General features: G+C 45.9%; 1 protein-coding gene across 1 annotated transcript; it reads left to right on the top strand.

Annotated features, from left to right (window-relative positions):
• Positions 1-3,552: 3,552 nt before the first annotated feature.
• LOC132449836 (disks large-associated protein 2) lies at positions 3,553-19,600 on the top strand. The gene is made up of 7 exons (XM_060041668.1): positions 3,553-7,574; positions 11,328-11,755; positions 13,821-13,906; positions 14,252-14,691; positions 15,482-15,573; positions 18,044-18,196; positions 19,067-19,600. Exons 1-7 carry the CDS (start codon positions 7,463-7,465, stop codon positions 19,283-19,285), a joined length of 1,530 nt encoding a protein of 509 aa, XP_059897651.1. The 5' UTR covers positions 3,553-7,462; the 3' UTR covers positions 19,286-19,600.
• The last annotated feature ends 326 nt before the right edge of the window (positions 19,601-19,926 follow it).

Genomic DNA, 19,926 nt, shown 5'->3' with positions numbered 1-19,926 from the left:
AATTTGCTGCCCAGCCAAGGCCAGACTGATATTCATTGAGAAACGCAAGCTTGAATATCTGGATGGTCTGACGAGGCTAGTAGATTTGGGTTTTTGAATGGATTTTTGAATGGAAGCGGTTATTTCGTGGCACTGCCATAAACGTATCATACGGGAAATAATAGAGAATATTTATTTTATTCATGGGTTATTTACCTCAACTACCAACAATAATGTGATTTAGGGAAAAAAATAATCTAAACCATCCATTTTTATCAAACTGTCAATTTATGTTGCTGTTAATGGTAACGACAAGGCAACAATAAGATGATTACATAAGAATTAACTGACAGAAAATGGACGTTAACAAGGATGTTGATGACTGTCTCACTACAGTAATCTGGGCATTCAGTTCCCATGAAAACATGACCATTTAAAGTGGTAATATAAACGATATACAGTTTACATATATTGCCAGCAAAAGTACTTAAAATAGTACTATAAATATCTTGAGTTCCATTTTTTATGCAATGAAATCCTAAATAAACTGAGCAAAAGCATATCATTTATTTTAGGTCCAAATAAATTAACATTCCCCTTAGATGTAGCAAAGTAATGGGACTTTGATATATTTTAGCAAAAATAACATTAAATGTATATATTATAAAAATACCATAATAAATACCAAATGGGTGAGGTTATCAAATATACTTCCTTGACCATGAGTCCGTTTCGTCTATCTCCATGATATGAATACTATATACATAAATTAATTTCCCTTTGACCTCTGCTATGTTCAAACCTCGGAGATGACACCACTGGTTCCTGCAACAGCTTTTTATGATTGGCTCAATGTGAGCCAATCACAGCCAGCCATTGTAGCACCTGTTTGGTGCTATCCCTGTGGTTTGATTGGCCTGTTCTCTTATATGTATCAATTTGTTATCAAGAAGGAAACTAATATAAATACTAAGGCACAAATTATGTCAAAATAATTTTAATTAAGTTTGTTTACAATGCTTGAACATAGTTTTTTTTATTATGATTACCCCTTAATAGATTTATCTTGCTGTATTTACTTAATGAATCTTCAAAATGTGCTTCTCTATGTTTTGCATCAATCATGTTGCAATTTTTCAGGGATCTCAGACTGCAATGTTTGGTGAATTACATTTTGTCAAAAATGATAAAGGATCCTTTTTAAACATATAACGTTTAGCTTGCATTTATTAGCTTTTGCCTGATTTTTTCCTGTGGTATTCGGATTTCATTTGAATATTTTCGTAATAATTATTATAATTTTTCTTTGTGAGGTGTTTCCTGTGAAATTTCAGTTCAAACGTTTATTGGCCTTATGTATTTTTCATAAATTGATATGAAACGATAAAGATTTGTAGAACGTTTTTGATAACTGAAAGTGCTAGAAGTGGGGGTCATAGCTTTACAGAGGCAGCCAAAGATGTTAGTGAAACTTTTTTTTATTATCTCGGCCTGTGTTTCATCCCAAAATTGCCATATTGTCGATATTCCTACCAAATATTTCTTCCGCTCAAACACTCCACAGACAAAACATTTCTTCTTAAATTAATCTTCCAGCTATGTATTGGTTTTGTACTAAGCTTATCACCCATTATTGCTTTTCTTTCTTTTCTTGTTTTTTTATATTTGTTTGTTGTATGTTTTTTTCCCCCCTTTTTTCGTTTTAGGCGCCCGTAGCTTAGCGGGGGGGCGTAGAGTGTACGGTAGGTCTGGTAGGGAACCATTTTATTATATATACATATATATATCCTTATTTTCTATGTTGTTAACACATACCATGCATTTGACCTCACTCATCTACATATACCACTCAGCGCAAGTGGAATGCATCCCCAAATCGCACACACCGTCATATCTGCACATTATGTAAATACACATGTAAATGTTTTCATCCGTTTTTTCACTGAATACATTAAATACATTATATTAGACCCTCTGTCCCCTGCCAAGAAACTGCATGTGCGTGAACTGTGCTGAAATTTTGTAAGAGAAACATGGTAGAAAATATTAACAATATTGTGAAGACTCTTTCTGTGTATCTGTGTTAACACACAGCACATTACAGGACATAATATAGATATGCAGAATAACTACATATATTTAATTCAAATATTTTTGTGCTGGTCTTCACAGTAACTTACAGAAGACCATCCACGTCTGTACGATGTTCCACAGCTGATGCTTGTGTTCCCCTACTGGTTATGTGCTCCACTTTGTTTTAGAGGAGTTGACTCTCTAGTCGGAGGCATGTCTAGTTCCATCAACCTGTGGATGCCTCAGACCCGGTCAGGTCATGAGGATTCTAGACTATTTAGTTGTTTCCAAACTAACTTACGCCTTCAGTGAAGACAGATACAGGTCATTAAGAGGCTGGCGGGGGTCATGTTTTTTATATTTAAAGGCTTCTTTTAGTGAGGCTGTTTCGTAACTCACTACTTTATGGATCCTTGGCAACCGTGCAGAAAGCAACTCGCCTGACAATGGTCCTGGGCGCCCATCTGTGCGAGGCAGAAACGAGGCGAGATGAAAAGCCTGCAAAGGCGACTGCAAAGCCTTGGGCTCTGCGGACTGGGTTCCACAGAGCCACAGCACCAGGCCCGGCACTGCCACATAGAAGGAGATTAGGCTTGATAGCTAGATGTGAAATATAACCCAATATCACCTAACACAATAACTGTGTGTTCTTGTGTTGGACACACAACGCCACACGTGCAGAGTTCAGTTATCAACTGCCTGATCGGTTATTATTTGTTCTTCCATTTTTAATAATTGCTGTAATCTCATCCTACCTTAACTCCTGCTGATATTTTTGGTGTGATCCCTGAAACAAAAGCACAACAGCTGTTGTGTCTGGGCTGTTACTAAACCTGATGGGCCCACTTCTCAAAACGAAAGCAAAAATGGGCCATGCATATAACGAGCACATTAAAGAGAAAATACAAGGAATACATAACACTAGCAGATATAAAAAAAATAATAAAATAACAATATGTAACGAAACCACACCATGCGCCGACATGGTCCGACTTGGTAACAGGCGGAGGTCGGTTGTGGTGGGGGGTCCTAGCGGGGTCAGTCCTCGCGTTCCTTCGAAGCCCTGGGAGTTGCACGTTTTAGCCCTGGTGCAGATGGGGGGCGCACGCTGCACGATATATGTGTCTTCAAGTCTGCTGCTAGAAACCTTCTTAATTTGACCCACTGTTTGATCTGTGAAGAAATCCACCTGCAAAGCCATTACTGGGTGAGCCGCCGCCATAAGCTGATTCATGAGAAGTGGCAATTTCTAAAGATATAGCTTCTTTAAATACTCTGAAGTTAATCCTTCTATTTTATAATGACACAAAATAGCACACAAATAGTGCTACACTATTTCCTACAACGTGACCTCTAACTTATTGAATGAGTTATGCTTCTGAGATACCTCTGATAAAGCACAATCTAGCTGCTAGCTGCAACCTGAACACCAGCAACAACAATGTTGTCATTCTTTGATTGGAGGTAACTGAGGATTCTTGGCCTGCGGCTTTTTTTTGCATAGGCTGCTACTTCCAGCTTCCTTAGTTGTCTGGAACGATGGTCATATATAAGGAATAATTCAAAAAGGGGTGTGCCATTATTGGAAAATAATGAACATTAATATTTTCAAATATTTCTAATAACTAAGTCACCCTAGGCTGGTTTATTCCCCTTATATCACAGTTACCAGCAGTGATTAGATATGAGTTACTTTGCTTTGTTTTCTTTGTGTTATAGCTATTTAAGTCCAATAATTCTTTCAATATCATTTAAAAACTCTTCTGCACAACACAGTCTGAGATAAATGCACAGTATACATTCTGTAACACTGCTTATTGATTTATTATATCTATTTAATTTGATTTATTTTAAATTATTCACTTCGATTATGGTATTCTTTTAAAAGATCACTCTCTTGCTTTTTAATCATTCTAACTTATTTTTGGTTAAATCCTCCAAGCACTATCATGAGACCACAGCATCGGATATATTTCTTATGTTGGATCTCCCGCCATGTGACAGGAAGGGTCATGATCAGAATAGCAGGCCTCACTCCACCAACCACCGCTAATTGAGGCTGATTCTCACTGAAACACCTTGTTAATAGAGTGGAAGATCTCAGCACAAGGTCTTGCACTTTGTTACTTCATCAAAGAATGGCCCATTAGTTATTTTCTCTCTTCCCCCTGCTTTTCTGTGTTCAGGGCAAAGGGGATGTTTTACAAGGGCTGGCTGTGACGTGATTTGGGCTTTTAAACTGGCCTAACAGTTGACTTCATGTCCAAGACTGCATATTGAGGCTATTTATGCTCTGCTCTGACCTTCGCATAAGTAAAGAAAAACAGTATGCTGCCTCATAAATTTAGAGGTAACAGAACCAGTATATTAGCTGGACATTGTATATATTATATATGTGTCCATCAGAGACAACATCCAGTGGAACAATCTTATTTTTGTTTCTCTTTTTCTATAATCCAAGGGATTGAGTCGATTTTAGTTTGTGTCTGCCCTAATTTGGATATCTCTCGTGGTGAGCAAAATTCAGGAGACAACATCACAGGCCTATACAGGAAGACCAGGAATATCCCGTCACTATTTGTCAAAACTGCTTCTTTCGGCCCGTTGATTTGTAACGGTTTGTTGTGATGTTTTTGTTTGGTTTCCATCCATGAGAGGTTAATCCACCTTGCATTCATGGGGGGCATCACCACTGTATGTATATATGTATGTGGCTATGAACAACGACATGCTCGGTATACCGTACCCCCGTTCCTGGAGGGACGCAGCCACCTCCTGGGGCCCAGCCCCTCGACAGAGCACGAGGTCTGGCCCCAAGCAGCCGCGCGCCTTGTCCTCTGTCCAATCAGCCATCCGTCATCCACCCGCCCATCACCTCATTCATTCAACAGCTCGTTCCACGCAGTGCTCTCACAGGCTCCCGTACAGCGTAGCATAATAGCTGCTTTTTGAATGGAAAACGTCAATTCATCCATTTTTCTTTCTTTTTTTTCTGAACACCCCATGTGATTTGACATCCTGTAGAGACAGCAAGGCTCCAGGGCCCAGTAATGAGGACTGCTATCCAATGCATGCGGGCCTAATTGATAGCAGGAGTGAGCAACAGCAGACCCTGAGAGCATGGATTACTGTCTCTAGGTTACCAAGAGGATCGCTTTTATTTTCAGATATTAACATCGGTGAAAGGGAAAACAATTCTCTCTGAAGACTCTTTATAATTACGCATTGTTTTCTTATTTTACGAACTATTGTTATCATTAGTGAAGGCCGCAGGTTACTAAGCAGTAATGTGACGACCACAATCAAGCCTGGTTAGGATTTACACAACAGGTAGGGGCGGCAGGCGTGCGTGCGTCACATGGTCAGCCCCCATGTCCACGCCATGCTGCAGCCCCTCAGCCATCCCCACTCCATCCACCCAGTCCATCCATCTCGAGCCCAGCAAGGATAGCGCTCCACACCGGCCCCCGGGCTGTTCCAGTCCACAGCTATGGTAAGCGTAGCCCCTGGTATACACGTGGAGCGTAGGTGGATGGATGGAGAGAGAGAGGCCAATGCGAACGGACACTCGGAAACGTTCTGAGATAACCACCAAATTGACGACAAAAGATGGAGGCAAAGGTATTTTTTAAGGCCCCGGTTGAAAGAGCAAGAGACGGAAGGTCTGTGACAACACTGCGGTAAAAAACAACTTTCAAAAATACATTTTGGGGCCACATTTTACGTGAAGTTCATTGCTACGATACTGAGCAGTTATGGATTTTTCTCATCAGCATCATGCTTTGATTGAGAGTGGATAAAAACAAAGTGCATATAGCATAATTGTAACTGATTTAAATCCTTGATGGCTATGTATGGTTGCCATGCAACAGTGCAGTTACGTTCATGTAAAATGTGACTTACTTTTATGAGTGAAAGGATATTTAAAAAAAAAAAAAAAAAGATACCTGGACATGTGCTCAACATACTCTGCAAGCTTCTTAACCCGGTCAAATTTATACCATTTAGAAAAAGATATTCATATTTGTACATTGGCTTTCAGTAATGACCAAAAATGACCCTATAATACATTGAGAGAAAACAAGTCATTGTGTTTAATTGTCGGTGTCTCATCAATGTCTGGATCCACCTACACACACTGCAGCGTCTTGACAGAAACAGAATGCTTAAAGAGACACGACACACTAAATCGCTTTTGGCAGTTTGCTGCCATCTTGAGGTGACAAATGGTAGGCTGCTCTAGGTATGCTCTGATTTGCACCTACATGGAAAAAACCTTCACTTTACTTTACATCGAAATCCACCTGGTGTGATTTTACTTTTAGATGGCTGCAATCTAAAATAAAATGGTGTAGTGTGTCGTTACTCTTTTTTAAATTCACTCTCATTTTATATGTGCTGTTTACCAACACAGTGAAGAATGCTGTCTGGCCAAGTCAATGCTTGATCTGTGAATGTCTGTCTCCGTCTCTCTTCTAAGTCTCGTCAATGCTTTCTAGCAATAGCATTTTAATAGTAATCATGAAATTATATCATAGCTATTGTATGCTTACATGTTAATACGAAGTGTGTTTTATCTATAAGCTATAATCCTTTGAGCATTATGAATTATCCAGATAATTGTGATACTATGCTTTAAATAAGTAGCCAACATTTCATGCAAATGTCAGAATTGGAAAACATTGAACCTACAACCCATAGATTTGAGCTTTTAAATGTCCAGAGTGCTACGTTCTGTTTGTCTCTTGGTCTGTCTTTTTGTATGCTTATTGTAGCCTACTGAATGTTCAGCCCCCGAGTGCCACCGTGTTGCCTGGTCTGAGAGTTGGATAATGCATGGGGCTGGTGGAGTACTGCTGGCCTGCCTGTTGTAGATTCACCTCACCCTAGCCTCTTTTGACCAGTAGGGATTAGTTTTGCTAACGCCCTGTAACGGTCACATTGAATAGAGGTTATGTTAACTTTCTGGGTTAATCTTACTTCGTTGTTTTTTTTTGCCTTTCGCTGTTATTACAATCCTAATTTCTATAAACTGCTTGAGCAGTAAACATGGAAGAATAGCATTTCCAACGATCAATTAAAGAATGGATACAGATACTTGGTCAGCCAGTCACGTTTTGTGTGTAGTGTTGCCTATGAATGTTGTCCGCTTATTTGTCATGGACATTAGGAGACATTGTGAGAACAGGAACACAGTTAAGGCTGGACATTGATATAAGATGATAGTAATCAGCCATGAAGTATAACTGTAATATATGGGTCTAGAATTTGACCCCACTCCCCTGTGGAGCTCCTCTTCATAACAATATACTTCTCAGTCATTTCATAGAAGTGTGAATGAAACAATAGGCGTTGTACCGTATGTTAACGGTAGGTATACAGAGAGACAGTCCTCACGTTGTGTGTGTTAATGATGTGTTTCGCACTGTATTGCTTCCCTAACTGCTGTCGCTTGCCTCTTCCAGGGATCCAGTTTCGCCTCCCCTCCTCCTGCAGCGTGGACAGGGCTCAGCCCCCTCCAGGTACCCTTCTAGCCTTCCTGCTATTCCCTCTGCTAGGTAGCATTACCCACTAGCTGTAGGTACCCTTCTAGCCTCCCTGCTCTTTCCTCTGCTAGGTAGCATTACCCACTAGCTGTAGGTACCCTCCAGGTACCCTTCTAGCCTCCCTGCTATTCCCTCTGCTAGGTAGCATTACCCACTAGCTGTAGGTACCCTCCAGGTACCCTTCTAGCCTCCCTGCTATTTCCTCTGCTAGGTAGCATCATTACCCACTAGTTATAAACCAATACTTCACCTCCCTGCGTTCACACCAAAAGATGCATTTGCTGCCCGAACGCGTTGCCGCCGAAGTTTTGCTGCGCCGCAAATCAAGTTTTGCGGCGCGGCAAAAGTTTTGCGGCGCGGCAAAGGTTTTGCGGCGCGGCAAAGGTTTGGCTGCGCCGCAGTTTTGTTGCGCGGCAAGTTTTGCCCGCGGTGCTTCTGAATTCATTCACAACCATGGCCGACATTACGAGCATTGCATGTCTTTACCTGTTGTGGAAGAGGGAGAGACGTCGGAATGCCCGTCGTTTATGGGTTCATGAGACCATTCGGAGCCGTACAGAGCTCTTCTGCAGGAGCTCCGTCTGGATGACGAACGCTTCCAGCGCTATTTGAGGTTGACTCCGGCCCAGTTTGATGACCTGCTAGCTAGGATCGGTGCTAGGATCTCTCGGTTGGACATTTATACTGATATATATATATGTATTGGACACTTATAACTGGCCACGGTGGTGTTGAAGATCACCGGGTATGCGGACTCTGCAATTATTATCTTCTCCTCCATTTTAGCGCTTTGATCTGGATCAGGTAGTGAACTCAAGCTCACTCCAAGGGAGTAACACTGATTGGCTGTTACGGCATGTCACTCAGTGGCAACGCCTCAGTAGCAACGCTGTTGAACGCTGATTGGCTGTCATCACGCGTTTGCTTCCGAAAAGTTAAAATATTTCAACTCGAGCAGCATTTGACGCGCCGCAAAATACGTGAACGGGCACGGGCATGCTGCGCTGCAAATCAGATTTTGACGCGCCGCAAATCAAATTTTGCTGCCCGTTTTCTCGGCAGCAAGTGCTGCGGCAGCAAAGCAGCAACGCGTCTCTACATTCACTTTGAATGGGATCGTGCCGCGCGTCTACTTTTTGCATCTTTTGGTGTGAACGTTCTGTAGAGCGGCTGCATTGTACTTTTAGTTTAGTAAAAAAGTGTGAAAGATGTAAAAAAAGAATCGTATTGGTGAAATTAGTTGAAATGTTAAAGTGCAATTGTAATTGTCTCTCTGTCTTGAGCTTGGGATAGGGTTTGGTCATCCATTTTCCCATCTGTTGAGAGATTAGTCTGTATTTTTCGAGGTAAACATTCATGTCCAGGCTGTCTGAGCAGCATTTTTAACAGTGGGCTGATTGTATTCAATCTAGTGCCAATCTGTCGGCGGGATTCAAACGCCATGAAGCTTCACAAAGATAACATGTGCAAGTAACTTCAATGTAAAGCAGCAGTAGCTAAGCATACCCCAGTCCGGAACTGCTATTTTAGGTGACATTGTCATTTAAAAATTGAATGAAATAGGAAGCGACCGTATTAAATTGATAAAAAGGCAAAGCAGTGAGAGCAGAGATAAGCATGAATGGTGGATTTTATCATATTAAACGTTTCTCCGCTATGAGCACGACGTGACCCACTTTTAGTCACCTCTTTTACATAATACGAACAGGCTCCAAATCTTGATCCTGTTTTGCAGAGCAATAACACTCCACCAAAATACATCCTCTGACGGCATCTTTAAAACAACAGCATAGAACATAACAGGTGTTAAAAATGAGTGTATTCATTCTGGTTTATTCACCTTTAGTTTAGAAATGTTTATGCATGTGTGCCTATGTGTATGTGTTTTTGTGTGTGTGTGTGTGTGTGTGTGTGTGTGTGTGTGTGTGTGTGTGTGTCTGTGTGTGTGTGTGTGTGTGTGCATGTGTGTGTGTATGTCTTACTGTGTATGTGTGCACACATGTGCCTGTAGAATTGATCAGCCACACCTATGATGACATTAGTATTTGCAATCATTATGAAAGCCTCGTTAACATTGTCTAATTAGGAAGAATCAATTGCTCAGCACTCAGCACTCAGTCCCACAACACAGGTGGCAAGATGGATGGCGGTCTGTTTGTTTGTGTGTGTGTGTGTGTGTGTGTGTGTGTGTGTGTGTGTGTGTGTGTGTGTGTGTGTGTGTGTGTGTGTGTGTGTGTGTGTGTGTGTGCCTGTGTGTTATGTGTGTGTGTGTGTGTGTGTGTTCGGTGTGCGTGTCACATAGAGCCCCCTACCTTTTGAAACAGGTATTTTTGTTGATTTGTTGCAGGTCTATGAATCACTGTCTTTCTCTCTCTCTTACACACACACACACACACACACACACACACACACACACACACACACACACACACACACACACACACACACACACACACACAAACAAAAACACACTCAGACACACACACACACACACACACACACACACACACACACACACACACACACACACACACACACACACACACACACACACACACACACACACACACACACGTGCACGCACATCGACACACACGCACACAGTTCAGTGATTCATGCTCATGTTTTTTTATAAATAGTAAGCAATGTCATCTTTTATCCTTGTTGATTCATAACAGGCTATTTTAGAATCAACAATCAACAATTTTCAATCACCAACAGCTGAAACTGACTAGTGCAGGCAAGCCGTATAAATGGATAAAAGTATATTAAATGCGCTGAGAGATTCCACAAATACATATGCATTGTGTTTTAAATCACACTTTCATGACAGGATTGAATGTTTTTGTGTTGGAGAATCCTTCCAAAAACACTGCAAGATGAGTGGGCGCAGCATTAGTCTTGACCTTGTGTAGAGGAAACAGCTTGTTAGTGGTTGCTTCTTACTCTTTAGAGCCAATGGATGGGAGACAACCAATGAACTCTGTTTCATTAGGAGGCGGGCTAAGGGCCATAATTGGTAGCAAAGTGGGTCTCACGTGATTGGCTGATGTGAATTTACACTACCTTCAAGGGTGTGCACATGGTGATAATCCAGTATATTTATATATATTTACGTTTTTACCAGGGCGCGTGTCTGGAGTAACACTTTATTCAAGCAGCTTCACCATAGCGTGCCTTAGCCTCTGTTACAAAAAGGACAGTTCTTATCGCGTTGGGTCTTGTCCAACCGTACCACCTGGTCCATCTGGTCGACCACCGTCCAACCAACTCTCTCATTTGCATCGAGTAGGGAACCCTTCCCTCCTGCACACCCCCAGTGCCCTCTTCTCTCTCTCGCAGCGACACACCATGTCCACCCATTCCCGGCTGGCCTCGCTTCTACTTTCAGTTATTTCAATCATTTCTCCTGACCTCTCTTCTCCCAGCGGCCAAGAGTCGGAGTTAACCCCTCCCTCCCCCGGACCAGCCAGCGGGCCGGCTGCTCTCTTACCCATGATGCTTCTGTGATTCTGTTCCGCTCTGACTCTCTACACCAAAAGCTGCTTCTGACTCCCCCCCCCCCCCCCCCCCCCTTTCTCTCTCATTCTGTATCCGTTCGTCATACCTCGTCTCCCCCCCCTCTACCTCCTACAACCCTTCTGCCGCCCACCACCCACCTCCGTGATCCACACACCCCCCCACCCCCCCAAACCCCACCCCTTCTTCCCCCCCCCCCCCCCCCCGCAGCTGTGTCCTTCCCCTCAGGCCACACTAAGAAGACCCCGCCTCCCGTGCCTCCCCGCGTCACCCCCGCCACCCCCACCTCCACCACCCCCACCACCACCACCACCAAGCCTCTTATCTCTGTGACAGCCCAGAGCAGCACAGAGTCCACGCAGGACGCCTACCTGGAGGGCCGCCCCCCGCGGGCCAGCGGGGCGGGGCTGTGGACCACCGACAGCCTGGGCCGCGCCATCTACAACTCCACCGACAGCCTGGACAGCGGCAAGGCGGCCACCATGGCCATGGAGGCGGCGTCGGCCGCCGGCATGGGCGGCAAGCGGCACGCCTCGCTGGGCGGCAGCCACACCTCGGTGCAGACCTGTGACAAGGCCGTGCTGGTGTCCAAGGCCGAGGAGTACCTCAAGACGCCGCGCTCCTCCATCGGCATCCAGGTGGGGCCGCCGCCGCACGCTCACTCTCGCTCGCTCGCTTTCGCTTTCGCTTTCACTCTTTCTCTCGCTCTCTCTCTCGCGCTCTCTGTCTTTTTCTCTCGCTCTCTCTCCCCCTCGCTCTCGCTTAGTCATTCTCTCCCCCTCTCTCTCTCTTTCTCTCACAGTCTCTTTCACCCTCTTTCTTTCTCTTCCTCTCTGTCTCTCTTACTCTGTCTCTCTCTCTCCCTCTCTCTTTTTCTCTCTCGCTCTCTCTCACCCTCTCTATCTCTTTTCCCCTTCCATTTCTCTCCCTCTCTCTTTCTCTTTCTCTCTTGTCTCTCCTCACTTTCAGTTGCTCTACTGCCCTTGCTCTCTCTCTCACCCTCTATCTTCCTCTCGCACTCCCTCTTTCCCTCAGTTTCTCTCTCACACTCTCTTGCTTATACACACACAGTGCTTGAGTAGGACCTGTGCTTACGGGTAATTTAGGAATGCACGTTATTTTTCCATTTGCAGATACTACTTATCCCAACATTTATCCCATCTCAGTCATTCACTCTCTTGCACGCAACTTGACCTGCTCTTTCTCTGTACTTCTCTGTTGCTTTCTCTGACTCCAGCTTTGCTCTTGCTCCTCTTTCTACTTTGGTTGTCTCCTCCCCTTCTTTATCTCTCGCTATCCTGCTTTCTCTCTCACTCTCTCCTTATCTGTCTCTCTCTCTCGCTCTTTCTGGCTTCATCTTTCTCTCTCTCTCTCTCTCTCTCTCTCTCTCTCTCTCTCTCTCTCTCTCTCTCTCTCTCTCTCTCTCTCCCTCTCTCACTCTCTCTCTCTCTCTCTCTCTCCTTTTCTGTTGCGTCCTCTCTCTCCAGCTCTCTCTCCCTCTCTGCCTCTCTCTCTCAATCGCAACATGCCCCTCATCAGATGGATCTTGTTGTCCTACTTTACTGTGATGAGTAATCTGCATGCTGTTGACATTTGATCTGAATTCATTTGAGCGGGCCCCAGGCCAGGGTGAGTAGGCCTCTATTGATCAGCTCACCCGTGGAATCAGCAGTCAAAGTCAAGGACAGTCATCCATTACTTGATCTTGCTCAATGGAGGCTAAATAACTTGATGTTGTGCTCTCTTATGATAGACCACCTGCCACGCAATGAATCATAAAATAGCTCATTGGTAGAGTCATTATCATCCTCATGATCACCATCATCTTCATCACCATGCTTGCCCTTGTCTTCCATGCATCCAGCATCAGCCAATCACGTCACGACAATACTGTCACCGTCTCAGGTGAGCCAGCGCTGATCTCCCCATCCACATCATCTCGTTGATAATACTGCCTTTCAGATGTTAAAGTCACAATGTGTAAGATTAAGCCCCTCCCAGTTTGTGTAGGCGAGAGACCTTCAGAATTACCGTAACACAAATCCAAAGTGTTCTGACCACTCTAAATGTCTGTGCAACTGCGAAGACTAACTTGTCGAGCTCAGCAGGCTGGCTGGTGTGAGCGAGAGGGGTTGGAAAGGGTCGAAAGTAAGAATCGTGTAAATAAAGAGAGAGGTACGGGCTTGCCAGCATTTTTTGTTTTTAGAATATATCAGGTATAGAACGGGATTTTATTGATAACATTATTTAAATCATCAGCAATGACGACAGAAATGTCCTGGTTATTTAAAGCTGCCAGCTAGTTGAAATGTTAAACTTGCGATCTTGAGAAGGTCAACCTAAATGTCTAGACTATAAATATATCTGCTTATAACTGACTTTGGAATCTTTGGAAATGTTGCACCTTGTTGTTTAGGTAGATATTCTCGTAAGTCCATATGCTTGCAGCTTTTCAATTATAAATAGAAACATAACACAAGTATAAAAACAGCTTCCCGTTTTGTGTACAGGAAAGTGGAGGCATACCGTAAAGTTAAACTAGCCAAACTATAAAAATTATTGAGCAGTAAAAAGCAAATCCTAAAAACATAGGATGCTTTATTACGTCGAAAAGCTACGTTCCTCTTAAAAGTAGTCCTTCCATGTTGACACATTGTCTACAGGGGACCCTGAAGGTGAGCTCTCCTGCCTTGTGTTCCCCAGGTGGAGTCTGCCACGGACTCCGAGTGTGAGAGCAAAGGTCTTCCCCAGTTCCATTCCATAGGCATCCAGGTGGAAGATAACAAACGGTAAGACGCTGATGCATAGCTAGCCATTACCAACTCTGTTTCCCCCAAACAGTAAACACTCCTTCCTAAACATCCAGGAGCATACACTGTATATGGTGTCTACAGTGAGGTCTCATGCCATTTTGAGACATGAGACCTCACCCCCCCGACCCCACGTTGACGTCGCCCTGATAGCGACGGAGTGAGACAGGGGGAAAGGGCGATGCGGTCGCTGACGTAGCTCCTCTGCCTCGATAGAACGCCGGCCCTCTCGTTGTGTAGACATGTTTAGACCCGCGCGTCGTCCTCCCCGACCGACGGAGTACCGGTCACCGTTTCACCGCCCCGTCCCTTCCCCTCCCGAAGGCACGGGCGCTTCAAGCGCTCCAACAGTGTGACGGCGGCGGTGCAGGCCGACATGGAGCTGGAGGGCTTCCCCTCCATGGAGGACAAGGGCCTGCAGTTCGGGGGGATGGGCGCCGGCGGCTTCGGCCGCCACTCGGAGCCCAGCACGCCCACCCAGTACGGGGCGGTGCGCACGGTGCGCACCCAGGGGCTGTTCAGCTACCGCGAGGACTACCGGCCCTCCAGCAGCGGGCCCCCCAGCCCCCAGCCCGACCCCTGGCTGTCGGAGCCCAGCCTGGAGGGGGCCGACGCGGGGGGCCACGGCTCCCCGAGGGCCCGGGACGGGGGCTGGTTCATGCAGCTGCTGCACGCCGAGAGCAAGCGGATGGAGGGCTGGTGCAAGGAGATGGAGCGCGAGGCGGAGGAGCACGACCTGTCCGAGGAGAGTGAGTGTCCGAAGGGTAAAAATACACATAATTATAATAATAAGAATAACAACCATAATACTACTAATATAGCTCTAGTCATAATATCCATAACCATTGATATATTATGATAGCCTTTTGGGTTCTTTGCATTGTTATTTGGGTTGTGTTGTAGGAATGGCGTCGCAAAATCAGAGGTGGAACACGGTTGTGTTTGAGTGCTGCAGACACTAAAGTGTGTTTTTATGAAGTGAATCTAGATCTTCTCCCTACCGTTCTGATACCAGAGCTGTAATCCACATATATTTAGAAGGTTAAGCTACTGCCAATATTTGATTCTCTATTTGCAAAAGCTCAATCGCCCTCTCCCATCTTCCCCCAAATCGCAAACTCGCTTCAGTGAAATCACCGCCGCAGATCAAGTCTTGGCGTCCGGATGAGATGATTCTGTTTGAATACCGTGGCTTTGTGTTTGAACAGCACTGGGACACAGGCCTAGAAATTCTCAATACCCCCTGTCGAAAAAGTACATTCTCCAAAGCGAGGTGTATTATTAGCACCCGATACAATAGACCCACTGCAGTGACTCCGACAAAACCAGTCAAACCTGCACTTGTGTATTATTGCGCATTCATGTATGTTTACATGTGTGTACGTACGTATGTACTCATGCGTGTATGTTTGTATATATGTATGTACATACGCATGCATGTATGTCTGTACGTATGTACGTAAATACATATGTTTGTGCATACGTATGTATGTACGTCTGTACGCATGTATGTGTTATGTGTACCCCCCCCCCCCCCCCCCCCCCCCCCCACAGTCCTGGGTAGGATCCGGAGTGCGGTGGGCAGTGCTCAGCTGCTGATGTCCCAGAAGTTCCAACAGTTCTACTGGCTCTGTCAGCAGAACATGGTGAGTGGAGAGGCCATTCCTACCTTCAGTCTGGGGGGGGGGGGGGGGGGGGGGGGTTAATGCAATAAAAGGCAGAGACTCCTACAATCCATTACTGTGTGTTGCTATCGCTGGGTTTAAATAGGATCCAGGAGTTTGAATAATGAACTGCCAGCCAGGATCATTGTTGGCCTCTCGGGAAACTGTCACAGAGAACTTTGGACCACTTTCAGATTCTAATTATTCAGCACATATTAGGAAGGAGGAGGGTTTCAGTAGGTGGTTGTCTGAGTTTGTGTGTGTGTGTGTGTGTGTGTGTGTGTGTGTGTGTGTGTGTGTGTGTGTGTGTGTGTGTGTGTGTGTGTGTGTGTGTGTGTGTGTGTGTGTGTCTACCTGGATCTCTCTCATTTATCTTTTTTTCTTCCTGGCTTTCTTTCTCTCTCTATTTTATTTTCTCTTTCTCTGTCACTGACTCTATCTCTGTCTATCTGTCTCTCTGTCTCTATGTCTCTTTGTGTGTCTATCTCTGTCTCTGTGTCTCTGCGTCTCTCTCTCTCTCTCTCTCTCTCTCTCTCTCTCTCTCTCTCTCTCTCAGCCGCAGCCTATCCTTAGGGCACTGTCCCTCTCCTTTCTCATTTTCTTTCTGTACTTCACTGTACAGGGATAGCCCTAACTCTGCCCTGCCCTGCCCCATCATGTGGACATCTGTCCCGTTCTTTCTTAACCTCTTTCTTCTCCCTCTCTTTCTTCCTTTTGGTACCCCTCTCTCCCTGTAGATAGGGCACTGATAAATGTATTGTACCATTGCCAGTGCCAGGTCATAAGATTGCCCTGAGCCCTCACATGTCTCCTAGCGGTTTCAGAGCGATCGCATCGCCCTTGCGACACAGGGGACCCAACTCACAGATGGGGTCAACCCACTTCGAGGTTCAAAGGTCAAAGTCAGACATTCCATTTACTTTGATCTCGGAGCAGATCACTCGACATGTCAATCAATTTTATTGTTCTGGTGATCTTTTCTATATTTTAGGGGTTGTGACATATTGTGAACATGGGGTTCATATAGAGAACCCCTTTGGCTAGGAGTCACTCACTCATCACTAGGATATCCTGCCAATGTACTGAGAGCAATATTCCATCCATTTTGGAAAGGTGGCTTTAAATCCACCCAACATCAACATCAACCACAATGTGAATCTCCAAATGTTGTGACCTTTCGTGTGATTGACCATCACCTTCACTGAGCCTACCGACATTGCCCGAATATTTAAGTTACACTCTCAACACTTCACAAAGGTGAATTTGATCTCTTGTAAGTGGTCCAATGTTTACATTTGTTAATTTGCAGATTAATGTTGAGACTATTTTACTTCTTTGAATAACGCGTCATCATATCCGACATTCGACTAATCAGAAAAGAGCCATGCATGATGAGTAAAGAAAACCTCAAAGCTACTGGCATTGAGTTGAAGCAGCCTTTAGCTCATTTTTGTTACATTAGCTTAAGCAGTTAATTTGAATCCTAACCTGCATGGTTATTGGGTGTAGAAAAGACTCCAACGGTGTAACCCACCAGTGTTTTCATCGGTTGCCAAAAGGCCATTAGGACCAGAGGGTGTTGTGTTTCTTACCAGTCGGTCCCACTCTGTCTCCAGCTCAGGCAGTGTTGTCTTTGCTAACGTCTGTTCTCTGCAGCCTATAAACAGCCATCTTCAGAGGCCTGAGCAGCACACGGTCCACAGGTACCCCAACAAGTGCCCTGTGTATCTCACATGCAAAATGGGTGAAATATTGCTTTGGAGGCTAACATTGATACATATAATCATCTCATAATATGACGGCATGAAATATGATCTATACAATGTTCAACACAGCATAGAACTTATGTAATAATTGACACCTTTGAAAGCAAACGGTGGAACTAACCAACTGAACAGTGAGCGTCTCTTGTGGTTTATGTAACGTGGGCTCAGACGGAGGCGGGCTCAGGGTTAGCCGTGATACACCGACGGGCCGATCTGTCCCGCGGTGTGGGCCGTCGCCCCCCACCTCCCCCACTGCAGAGGGGTCTCCCGGGCAACAGAACCCAACGCCCCCCCCCCCATGGCTCCGTCTGCAGCGAGGAGCCAGTGGGGTGCTGCTGCCCCACAGTGGTGACAAGCAGTGCATTCTGGGAACACCTTTAGGTTGTGTCGTGCTGCAACATTGCAACGTTGCAACTCCGCACCTGGTTGATGTTAACGTCGGTCGTTAAGACACAGGACCGATTTCGTAGTTTCCAGGATTTTCTACATTTCTTTTGTCCTACACGTGCTTTAATTAACATCTTACATCTCAAAAACATTGAGTGCTATACAGCCGCGTGTCTCTTTGTCACAGTGGGCTGAACAACGTTGGGATTGGGAAGCAAATGACGATTGCATTTGGACAAAAAATATGTAACTCTTCCCCCTCCCCTCCCTGTGGGCCGTGTTCCCCTGCGGCGGGGCAGGACCCCGGTGCCATGCCCAGACCCACCTCTCAGGACCTGGCTGGATTCTGGGACCTCCTGCAGCTCTCCATCGACGACGTCACTGCCAAGTTTGATGAGCTGCAGCAGATCAAGAGTAACCAGTGGCAGCCGGTGGAGAGCCCCGAGAAGAAGGTGAGACCGTGGCGCGTGGAGCCCAAGCCCCCAGCACTCGTCCCATCAGTCTCTAGATCGATATCTGTAGTCTGAGGGCAGACCATCTCGGATCTGGGTTTCACTTTCTTTGGATTCGTATCAGTTTCGACCAATCGTGTTGCTGAAGGCAAGTCTGTAAACATGTCATTGGCATACACAAACTCGACCAGCAGTAGCTGGTACCCTTCTGAAGGATTAATGCATTCACATAATTGAGTTTCATATGGTACAATATCTTTCCGGCTAAGGTCCCGTGATGTTTCACCCCAGGAGTGGCGCTCTAACATTGTAGGACTGCTGGATCCCAGATCCCCCTGACCCTAACCCTGACCCTAACCCTGACCCTAACCCTGACCCTAACCCTGACCCTAACCCTAACCCTGACCCTGAACCCAAATTGCTGCGGCTGGACTTTTAAGCGGTGGCATGACAAAATCTCACAATGTAGAGATAGTGACAAAATGAAAGCACACAAATGAAGACAAAGAACCACAATTACGCATCAGGGAGACCCCAAGAGATAAAGAAGAAAAGTAAAGAAATAAAGTATTGCTCAAATACATTTCCAACAGGGAAACAGGAAAGCATTTCCCTGGTGTGTTAGATCACTGAGAGTGATCTAACACACCAGAATCGATGGATCCCAATAATAAAAGGTGAGAGGATAAGCCGAAGATCCATCCTAAAGCCGACGCTCACAAAGCGCTAATCCACTTCATACTTGTACCCCTAAAAGGATGTCCTTTCCGCCCGACACGGCCCTGTGCTTCAGGCTTCAGATCCCAGTCTACAGCAGGTCGGTCGGTCTGTCTAAACCCCCCCGTGTCCTCTCTCTTAACCCCCCGTCAGGAGCGCAAGTGGCCGCCGCCGTCGTTGCCGAAGAGGCCGGCGAAGGGGCGCGGCGGCGTGACGCGCGAGCGCTCCCTGGACCTCCAGGACCGCCAGCGGCAGGAGGCCCGGCGGCGGCTGCTGGCCGCCAAGCGGGCCGCCTCCTTCAGGCAGAACTCGGCCACGGAGCGGGCGGACAGCATCGAGATCTACATCCCCGAGGCCCAGACCCGCCTCTGAGGGCTGTGTGCCCAGGAGCCGCCTCCCTCGTCCCCGCGACCCTCCCTCCGCGACCCCTCCATCCTGTCCATCCCGTTGGCCGCTTTTTGTTTTTTTGGGGACCGTGTTGAGAGCAAGGAGATACAGCAGCAGGTGATTTATCGATTGATTGATTCATTTATTGATTTATTGATTGATTTAACTGTTTTGCCCAGAGAGGATTAGCTCTTAGCTGTACCCTGAGAACCAACTTTTTAACGGATGTCAAAATTTCGGCGAACTCATTGATGAAGGGAGTGGGGTTTCTTTTTTTTTGGGCGGGGGGGGGGGGGGGGGGGGGGGGGGGGGGGGGTTGTGGGGGATAGGGTCAGGGGTCGTCCCCCAAAGAACCTCCAGGTCCAGGTCCATGGGTGTCTATCGATCTATTTGTTCCTATCGATTTTGTACGTAGGATCACTATCACGGTGCAGCCCCTGAGTTAAGGTGGATGTGTGTACTTTCCCCCGGCGCGTGCAGAAGGGGAATCACAAAGTGCAACTTTTCTCTCACCAGCAACAGTGGTCCGGGGCTGGAAGCACCCTGTGTAGAACAAAACGAGCCAGGGGCCTTCGAGGGACAGCAGCCACAGCCATCAGCCACGCCCGACCCTCTCTCTCTCTCTG

This window comes from Gadus macrocephalus, chromosome 21 (assembly GCF_031168955.1).
Source record: "Gadus macrocephalus chromosome 21, ASM3116895v1".
NCBI classification, from domain to species: Eukaryota; Metazoa; Chordata; class Actinopteri; order Gadiformes; family Gadidae; genus Gadus; species Gadus macrocephalus.
Note: the sequence above shows the minus strand (reverse complement) of the source record. Positions and strands in the feature narration are given on the sequence as shown.

Bases quoted from the DNA above. Each gene is read 5' to 3' on its own strand.
- LOC132449836 (XM_060041668.1), top strand. From the start codon at position 7,463: ATGATGTGTTTCGCACTGTATTGCTTCCCTAACTGCTGTCGCTTGCCT. The intron at 13,907-14,251 runs GTAAGACGCTGA...CCCCTCCCGAAG, and splicing joins CAGGTGGAAGATAACAAACG to GCACGGGCGCTTCAAGCGCT. The intron at 14,692-15,481 runs GTAAAAATACAC...CCCCCCCCACAG, and splicing joins GGAGAGTGAGTGTCCGAAGG to TCCTGGGTAGGATCCGGAGT.